Source organism: Diadema antillarum, unplaced genomic scaffold, assembly GCF_040938485.1.
Source record: "Diadema antillarum isolate AM-2024a unplaced genomic scaffold, OU_Dant_1.0 seq00001605_RagTag, whole genome shotgun sequence".
NCBI lineage: Eukaryota > Metazoa > Echinodermata > Echinoidea > Diadematoida > Diadematidae > Diadema > Diadema antillarum.
In genome coordinates this window covers 446,444-456,228 of record NW_027272318.1, presented here as the reverse complement: position 1 = coordinate 456,228, position 9,785 = coordinate 446,444, and the positions used below count along the sequence as shown (strand labels likewise).

Genomic DNA, 9,785 nt, shown 5'->3' with positions numbered 1-9,785 from the left:
CGCAAAGGCTTTAGCATTCGTGATCAGAGATTCGATTTATTTTTGTTGTCATACTCGTTTCCTATCAACGGGTAAGTCATTAGACATATTTTTTTTCAAAGAACATCTTTTCTTTGAATTTCCTTTATGATTAATTTGAAAATATTATGACAGGCACATGACAGCTCCAACCTTCATGTACTTAATCAAGAAAACAAGCGTCATGACTTGAGAAGAAACGAATCACTTATAGTTACATTTTGTAGTTCCAACGGAATCTCTTCGTTTCAACGCAGTCTTGAAAGATATCAATTCAGTCTGAGTGATCATCAATGCAATAAATGATTTCAAAAGCCCTCCAAATTGTACAAATCCGGTCTGTAAAGTGTCTGACAGCTTTACAAGACAGATCCGGACTTATGATTTGGAGCTTTGTGACCCAGCAGAGCGGACGACGGCCTCTCAATGTTCAGGTCCGCGGTTCGAACCCGTGAGCAAGAGAGGTAGTGACACTGTAAAATACTTCATCCTCATTGTCATTAGGATGGGTCTCCAGCCATACTCCCAATGATTCTTGTTTATGATCACTGTTGCTTCTTTAGCTGTCACATTAAAAAACAAACAAACAAACAAACAGACAGACAACGGGAAATTCGAGTCAAAGTCATAAAATGTCAGCTTGGCGGGAAAGAAGAAACTGATGTATCTTATTTCTTCTGTGAGGCTGTGTTATTACATAGGACTTAAAACTACGATTACTCCGCTTCCCTGGAATCACCTGTTTTTTCTAAATACTTTATTTCCTTTTCCTCCGCTCTTTAAAGGGAAATGGAACCTCAAATGTCAAAGTACACGGTGCATTGGGTGAATGCGGCAATATTAGTAGAAAGTATATGAGCGAAGTTTGACAAGAAAAAAAATGGGCAACGACTTTTTAAAGTTTCGGTGCAGCCATTGCTGGATGAGAAGACTTACTCCAGTCCGTTACGTCAGGTGTGGGAAACAAAACAAAGAATTAGAATATTCCACATTTTTTCATTTTTATAAAAAGTGCACATTTCCTCGACTTGTTACTGACATGTGTTGAGGGTATTATTACCCCCGCTTTCTGAAAGAGGAAAGTCAAGTTCTAGTCATTATACTGGAAAAGTATGATGTTATACTTTCTTGATATGCTTGTCCATACATGACGTCACCAAATGTTGCAGTCTTATCATCCAGCAATGCACGGAAGCACCGAAACTTTAAAAAATTCATAACTATTGATTGGGTTGTCCGATTTTCCTCAAACTTCGCTCATGTGTTCTTTTCAATATTGCTGCATTCCTCGATCTACCTATAATCGTTGGGTTCATTCCCGTTTGAATTGGACACTTCAAGAAAAAGAAATGTCATAAGTTTGTAGGATGCCCGGCCTCCTTTGCATTGCTTTGCCAACTTCTAATATGATGATCCTTCCGTAATGCTGCATTCATTGTTACATTACTGTTTTTACGTTTTCATTAACTGCTGTACTGTTACTTGCTGTAGCGTAGTATTTTGTTAAGAAATGAAAATGAATGAACAAAACCGATATGAACTGTAATACAGTCATCTGATTAGTGTGCAAATTGTTCCTTCTTTTACTACGAGTGGCATTGAAGTTGATTGAAACTGACTTTGTGTAATGAAAAGCTAAAGCTGATGCAAAGCAGTTTAATTCAGACGCCCTAAATGAGATGACCCTATCTGTATTTCACTGTCACGGATTCACGAAGCTTCTGGCAAAACTCACTTTTGCTTGAATAAAACATGAACACCGTTACACGGCGCCGTTCAAAACAAGAGAACTATTCATCGAAATAAATTCAGGTCCTAAACGGTCTGTAAACAAGTTGAGTTACTTTGCTTTGCACACTAGATAAAATATCAAATTGACAATTTCCGTTGATCGCCACTTAATCTTCTCTCTGGCAACCAGCAGAATTGTAACTCACGTATACAGCAAGGTTTTCAATTTGTCCTATTTCCATTTTCAAAACTGGTTGATATGATGCATCATTTCTTGGAGGTATATGTGCTTTGAAAAGTGGTGCGAAGACACTATCTCTGGGTTGTGTAAAGATACAAAGATATGATAAAGAATAAAAGAATGAAAACAACTAGAAGGCAACACAAGACAAGATTTTTAATTTCGGTTTACCTAGATTACAATTACATTTCTTTCTAATCTATTCGGAATGTTTATGTGATGATTGCGTATTTTGTGTTATACACTTTGGGATTTTTTTTAGGGGGTTGTTTGTTTTTTAATTGCTGATCAGGCCCCTCTGTATAAAGACTCTCAATAAACAAATGTATAATGATAAAACAAAATATACATTTCATAGTGCAATACATACCTCTATTACCATGATTTTGATATTTTTCATGTTTGATTCAAAGTCACATTGAACTTTGCCTATGACTTATAAAATAAATGTGTGGTTTTTTTTATCATCCCGCATTACAGATAGCAATTTCATTCTGGCCAACGCCCGTGTCGTGGACTATCCGATCGTTTACAGCAACGATGGGTTCTGTAAGATGACCGGATACAACCGCGCAGATTGTATGCAAAGGAGTAGCACGTGTAACTTCATGTACGGCGAACTGACCAATCAGGATGCAGTAAAGTCGATTCAGGAGGCCTTTGAAAAGCTTGATGCAGTACAGGTGGAGCTGCTTATCTACAAGAAGAGCAGTAAGTGGAGATTTTTTTTTTATTTCCCTCCCAGTGTTTTGTTTGTTTTGGTTTTTTTTTTCCGTTTCGATGCCTTATTTTGGAACAAAGAGCCTTGTTCAGGCTACTGTTTTGCATCTGTTGTCAGTCGTGAGAGGTCGCTGTCTTTCATACACGAAGTTTGAGCCATTCTACTTGATGATACTTTCATCCATATTTGAGGAGTGTTAGAAATAGAGGAATATTTTCAGGATGTATGCAATTCAGCCTTGATAGTACAAGAGCCCCTTGTAGGCTCCTTACGTCTTAATCCGAGAGACGATGAGTTTTTTTTTTTTTTTATTTGCAGCGTTTCCAGGGGGAAAAAAACCAGGTAAATCTGACTTGCACTGATGGTTTTACAGTATCTCTGCTTTGTGTCAATATACGAAGATATGAAAAAGAAAAGTCGATAAATGTTTTAGAAAAGTTAAAATGTAGCCTATGAGCAGGTGAGTGTCAGGATATACCATAGTGACATTTCACCAGTAGAGTTGCATTAACCAACTGGGACACGATTTACTGTTTAATTACACTGATATTTGTTCATTAATTAGACCTATCATCATTGTGACACCGTCAAAGTGTCAAATATTTGTGTGCTCGATGTGATCCTCCATGAGTTTGAAAAAAGTTTCACTTAAAAAAAATAATAATAAATTGAGATACTATATACAGACAGTTGGACATTTCCTTTAACCTCTCGGATTGATAGATGAGTGGAGAGTGGGAAGAAGACTAATTCTCGTAGAATATTTAGGATCGATTTCTTCTTCCGATGTGATTCTGTGTTGCGCACCTTCGAAAGAATTTGGAAATCACCAGATACTCCAATAAGGATTGCTTCACACCTTCGTATATGAAACCAAGTTTGGCAATTATAACACACATACCCCAACAGCGGGTTAAACAACGTGGCTTATGACCTTATTCGTATTCAGAGTCTGCAGTGCCTTCCCTACATAAAAAAGGAGAAACAAATTGGTTTCACACGATTACCGCGTGCATCTTCTTAAATATTTAACGAGAGTTGGACAGCGAAGATTGATGTAGCTCGCCCACAAGGGATCATACTACTGCCCTTTGTTTAGAGTTCAAACAAACTGGCTGCACTACAAGGCTGTAGAAATCACGTCCTTTTTCTGAGATCTGTTGTAGTGTATAGGGACCTAAACATCTTTGTATGTACTATGTTCATAAAAAGAAGCTGTTGAGTACTAATATAATGAATGATAATCAAAGGTAAGTCATCATTAGCCGTACAGCGTACAGGGTATTCGAACGAATACAGAAAGGAACAATTAGATGAATGCGTCTACTGGAAACGGAAGGAGTGAGGGCGCCCTTTTGAATTTAAGAGACAGAGAGAGTTGGTTGCTACCAAAAATTTCTCTTGAAAGAAGATTTCATGACATTTTGGGAAGCGCCAATGGATACATGAAAGGTGCTGAGTAGATGACCTACAATATAGATTATCATGTCGTCAGGAAGATTCGTGCCAATTATTTCAAGCTTTAACCGCGACACCATGATGCATTTAGTTTGACATAGGGAGCAGTTTTTGGTTATTACGAGAAGAAATGCCCTGACTGATAAGTTATAACACATTTATACTGAGAGTTAACCCACTTCAAGCGAGATAACTTCCAATATAAAAGCTCGAAAAATATTTAGCCCATGCTGAAGTTAGCCAAATCTACGTTGGAGTTCGAGTCCGTTTCAGGCCACTGCAAGCGTCCAAGCCATTGATCCAAGCCTTCAACAATGTTCACTAATGTTTGCTTTCGAATGTTTTTTTATGTTGATTGAACCTCCGATAGGCTAGGGTGGCTAAATTTATCTCTCTTCAGAAGCGGACTGGAGTCACGCACAGTAAAAAGGGGGTGTGAAATTGCATACTCTAAGGACGCTGTTAATCAATATTCTGTAAACTACCTAATCACAACGTTAAATTTTCCCCATGCATACGCAAGTGACTGTACCAGGGTTATTAAACCCCAAAGTTTTGATGGAGATTGTTCCATGTTTGATAGAGTTCATGCGTGTTGCAAGGATCCAGTGGCGCCAGCAGCGAAAATAAGTGGGCATTTAAATCAATTTAAGACCATGGTCTGTCGCTTCCACTGGATAAATGCTCATAATCTATCAATAGTTTTACCTTTAGAGTCCACTAATCAGCATAATTATAGTGGGGCAGTGTTTGGATAATATACCAGTATCTACGTTGACTTTTATGTCCGTGTACGTGTCCATGTGTGTGTGTGTGTGTGTGCGTGCGTGCAAGAGAGCGATAGAAAAAGAGAAAGAGAGAGGGTCCCCATTGCCATGTGAATGCAGTCTTTTAAAGGCATAATTTACCATTTGCAGATAAGTAAAAACCCAGCATTGAAGTTTTAAAATAGTTAAAAAAGTGTGAGTTAAGGATAGAAACAACCACTGTAAAAATTTGAATCTGTATAATCGATGATAAGTATTGTTAAATACACAAAATGTGAACAATAGTTATGATAAAAAAAATTCCAGACTAAACCGTCTAGTTATGGTTTATTGATAAAAACACTGATTTTTTCCATATATATTTGGGCCTTTTTGCCAAAAATTTAAATGGTAGGATGTTTTGTGATAAAACAGACCTACACATATGCATCAAATGTGATATCTTGAAAAAAATTTAAATCACTGATCCAAAATGTAAACAGGACTTGTAAGTAATGATATATCGTTCCTTAAAAGACTGTATTTTATTGACGTGTTTGTTCAACGAAAAGAAGGAAAAACATCTGCAGGAATACAAAATACAGTATATGCTGGGATGGACATTTTTCTTTTTTGTACGTTCAATTTTGCATTGCTCAGCAGAATAACGCTCGAGATCTCATACCTTTGGGTATTGTTGAAAAATGTAACGATACAGCGATTTTTATTTCAAGTCATAGGGTCATTAGAATATATATTTCATAATATTATAATTGTTGTATCAGCAGTATTCTAACCATATCTCAACATTCTGACTGAACATATTATTACGCAGTGCATTATAACTCTCATGTACTTGCTCATGAAGAACTTTGAACATCTAAAATAATTTACCATGAGCAGATTCCATTATGCAACAGAAATGTAAAATGAGAGCGTAGGCTGACATGAGCCAAATAAGTAAATCGTCATGAAGTTTATTTCGGGGTTGTTGTTTGTTTGTGTGTTGTCGGCAAAATAAAGTATCATGAGCTTTGTAATTTCATTTGAAACATGTACACCCACACGCACACGCGCGATATATCTGTATTGGTGTAAGAAAAGACAATGAAAGGTAAATCATAATTACCATTTTAGCATTCAGAGAAAGTGTTTGCATCACTAAGGTTGTCCTTTTTAGTGTGCGTTTGTATGTATATTATGTGTGTGTGGGTGCGCGCGCGCGGGTGTGTGTTTACACTGTATCGAACCACACTCGCCTTGAGGTCACTGGCTTGCTGTTGGCCGCTCCTAGCTATCGCCTGCCCACGTATCATGTCCGACATAAATGTCTGTCCAAAATATATTGATCTTCATTGCGTGCCATAAAATTGATGGTCCATCTTAAACCGATGCCCTTTTGACTTTTTACGTTGGGCCAGCACACCCGCTAGGCTATGTTATTCTCACGTTAGCAATAAAATGTAATGAACGTACGCCAGTATTAAAGGAAATCAGCAGTTGCCATTTCTTGGGCTACGACCTAATTTTATCTCGACGCACGCACAAACGCACACATACAATATACATTCATATATATATATATATATATATATATATATATATATATAATGATAGCAAATTGCCGTGATTAAACAAAATAAACTGAACTGAAATAGATAAATAGAGAGATGCACAATACTTTCTAAACATTGTAATAAAACTTATTCACCTGTGATGTAAGTCGCGAGCACGTTGCGATACCTCGTTCTTCTATTTTAAAAGTGGGGTTTGTGTGGGTTTTTTTTTCTAAGCGTATTGTGTAACTGAATACTTTCTGTCACATGTAAATTGGTTTGAAATCTTTATGTCAAGCTGAAGATTATAATAAGCATCAGACGAATTCATGTAACAAAATAGCTAGACGAAAACAAAAATTCGGCATCTTCAGACGATGATGCCGTAATCTATACGAAAGGAAAAATCCTCCCACAAATTTAGAATTCAGATGAACAAAACTTCATACGTCTAGATTTCAATTTCAATTTCCATTTATTTTCGCGTTTCTCAATGAGATATTTTTGAAATTTTTGAACTTTTTCTCAAAGAAAATTTTTATAATTTTTGAATAATTTCTCAATTGAGAATTTATGAATAAATTTTGAAAGAAAGTTTTGAATGTTAAACCTCTAATCTATAATTTACAAATGCTATGTTTAATATAGATTTATACAAATTTGTAATTGGATCTGTAATGTTTGAACTAATTCATCACAATTTTGCCTCACGATGTGTCTGATTATTGTTTTGAAATTTAGCATGGTTATGACAAACAACTAGAACGAAATTTGAATCATAAGCCAATTAAAATCAGATCTGAAATTTTTAAATGATCTCTGTTGTTTGATGGTAGTACATAAATTGGAGAGGTTTCCCAAATGATGTAAAAAATATAAACACCCGTAACATTTTCACAAATCATTACAAAAATATGTCAAAGCGAATAACGTTTAATGAGCCCCCATAAAAACCTGTAAAACCTGTATTATTACTATTTTTGTTACAAACTATAATGTTTGTTTTTTTTTTTTTGCTTTTGATTATTTTGTGAGTTATAGTTATCGACGTTATTGTTTGGTAAATAAATTTCATTTAATTTCATTTCATTTTATTTCGTTCAAAAGTCGTATTCTCTGATATTCGTACTTTGCATCACAGATTTTGGATTCTTTGAACTAGTTCCTGTGAAAGAGAAGTGGGGGAGGGGGAGGGGGAGGGGGGAGGAAACGACCAGATTACCCGTCTTCATTGTCTCATCCTCAAACTTTGATATATTTCACCTCATTCTAGAGTGAATGATTTTTCAGGGTTAAGGGGAATGTCTTCCCGTTTAATGGCTTAGATTAGTTTAGACGCTCCGGTAATGATTGTTCTATACCTGTAACAGAGGACTGGGCAACTGGCGGGGGGAAAAAATAGGAAGAAAAATCTGTATAGAATGACTACGTGTGCTCCTCCCTCCAGACAAGTTTAGTTGATGGAGATGAGTGTTCTAAAAAGTACCTACTCTGAATGTTGCTTGGAGAAGAGTCCCGGGGGCTGACGTACTTTTCCTAATCCATTTAAGCTAATGAACATAAATTCAAGGCTTTTAGGCCCGACAGTCATCGGTCACTGTCCATTAACCTTGCGATCATGATCACCAGTAGTTCAGACAGTTCGCGCTTGACTGTGCTAACATTTGAAAACTGCGCGCCTATTTACTCCCCGCAGTGATCCGGGTCGCAACAAAATAATAATAGCCAAGCCAAAACAAAAACAAGCGAAAGTCAGACACCAAACTTCGTTCCCCGACGTGTAAGGAATTCCAATGCCGTGATATTTAACTCACTTTACCCCCTTTCCTAGTCGTGTTACGCTCGTATACCATGCACGCGTTTCCCTGTCAGTCTGCCTGTTCGTGAGCGAGCCATTTCCCTATGCCATTATCGCGCGATCAAACGATCACTTCATGAAATAATACAGCGCTGTCGGCAACTCATGCATCACTTTTATCTTCCCACTGTTACGTCGCGTGATTATAAAAGATTATGAGGCTGTTCTAAAGTGCGCTTTTATGTTGGCCTACAAAAAGCCATTATTGGCAACATGATCGAATATCATAATCATCTTAATGATCCTACATGTTTCGTCTGGTTGCCAGCCTCGCAAGGTATAGGTATCTAGAATACGCGTCCCGTCTCTCTGCATTCACGTTGAATCCCATAAATGCTTTTAGTGTTCTATCGTGTCCTGTTGGAATGTACTGTTAATTAAAATGATGTTGGTAGCCACCAAAGTGGGTGTTTCATATAAGTTCGAGGAAATCGAATGAGATTTTATTTTGATTGTGTCTTCCGATTGATAAAAACGGATCTGTCTTTGCGTTCGTATAATCTTCGAGTAATCGTTGGTTATGTTCGAGGCTTTCACAGTGTTCACTGAAACGCTACTCCGCGTTGACTTGTCAAGTTTGTAAACAATACAGAACAATACAAACAGAACAGTAAAGGTGTAATATCATTCCAATGTATATCATTCTTTATTCATACCGCTTTTTATTGAAGCAAAAAGAAGATGAAGGTCTGTCCCAGCTACATGGCCATTGCGCAATAAAAGAGCATATTGTGGGGTTTTTTTCACATTCCAATGGGAACTTGTAAGGAGCATATACATTAAAAAAAAAAAAACTATCTGCATAATGTGGCTGTGACCGTGTGAAGAAATTGTAAAATTCCCAGTGGTTCTCATGTCCTGTTCAAGTTTTAAGAAATGTCCTCTGTATTCTGTTTTTTTGACTCAACTACTTTAATGTATATCAACCAAGACTTCGAGTAGACTTTCCATTCACCTTTTTACCCCAAATCAGAATGATGGAAGTCGTGTCATCACTAAATATCCGTTTCAAACATAAAATTTTAATATAAAAAAGCAGATAAACTTTCTCTACATGAACTCACTATCCCAAAACTACACACATGTCATCTACCACTAATCATCTAGATTTCTATCCCACATCCTTCCTTACATTCACTTATCAATGGAAGATAATTTTGTGCTTCTTGTTTTGCGCTTGTTTTATCTATCACCTAAGCATGCGTTGAGGTTTCTTGAAAAGAAAATAAATTAACCTTCCTCCCAAAACTTAAACAGACGAGCGTGGACGAGCGAGGGAAGTGACACGTCAAAGAATCCAGTTACTAAAGAGATATGACTTGTAGGGTCATCAGCGCCGGCGATTCCTAATCATGGTAATGAACGCACAATTACAGAGAGAATGAGTAAAGGACCCCCCAAAAAAGAGCGTGCATAAGCGAAGGACCTTGCTTTCTAAAGCCGGCTTGTCGCATTA

At 37.0% G+C, this 9,785-nt stretch overlaps 1 protein-coding gene across 1 annotated transcript in view; it reads left to right on the top strand.

Annotated features, from left to right (window-relative positions):
* The first annotated feature begins 2,544 nt into the window (after positions 1 to 2,544).
* Positions 2,545 to 9,785, top strand: part of LOC139711047 (voltage-gated delayed rectifier potassium channel KCNH1-like) — a 33,458-nt gene continuing 26,217 nt past the window's right edge. Inside the window, 1 exon segment of the mRNA XM_071622968.1 lies at positions 2,545 to 2,701. Within this exon segment, the coding sequence (XP_071479069.1) occupies positions 2,545 to 2,701 (157 nt within the window).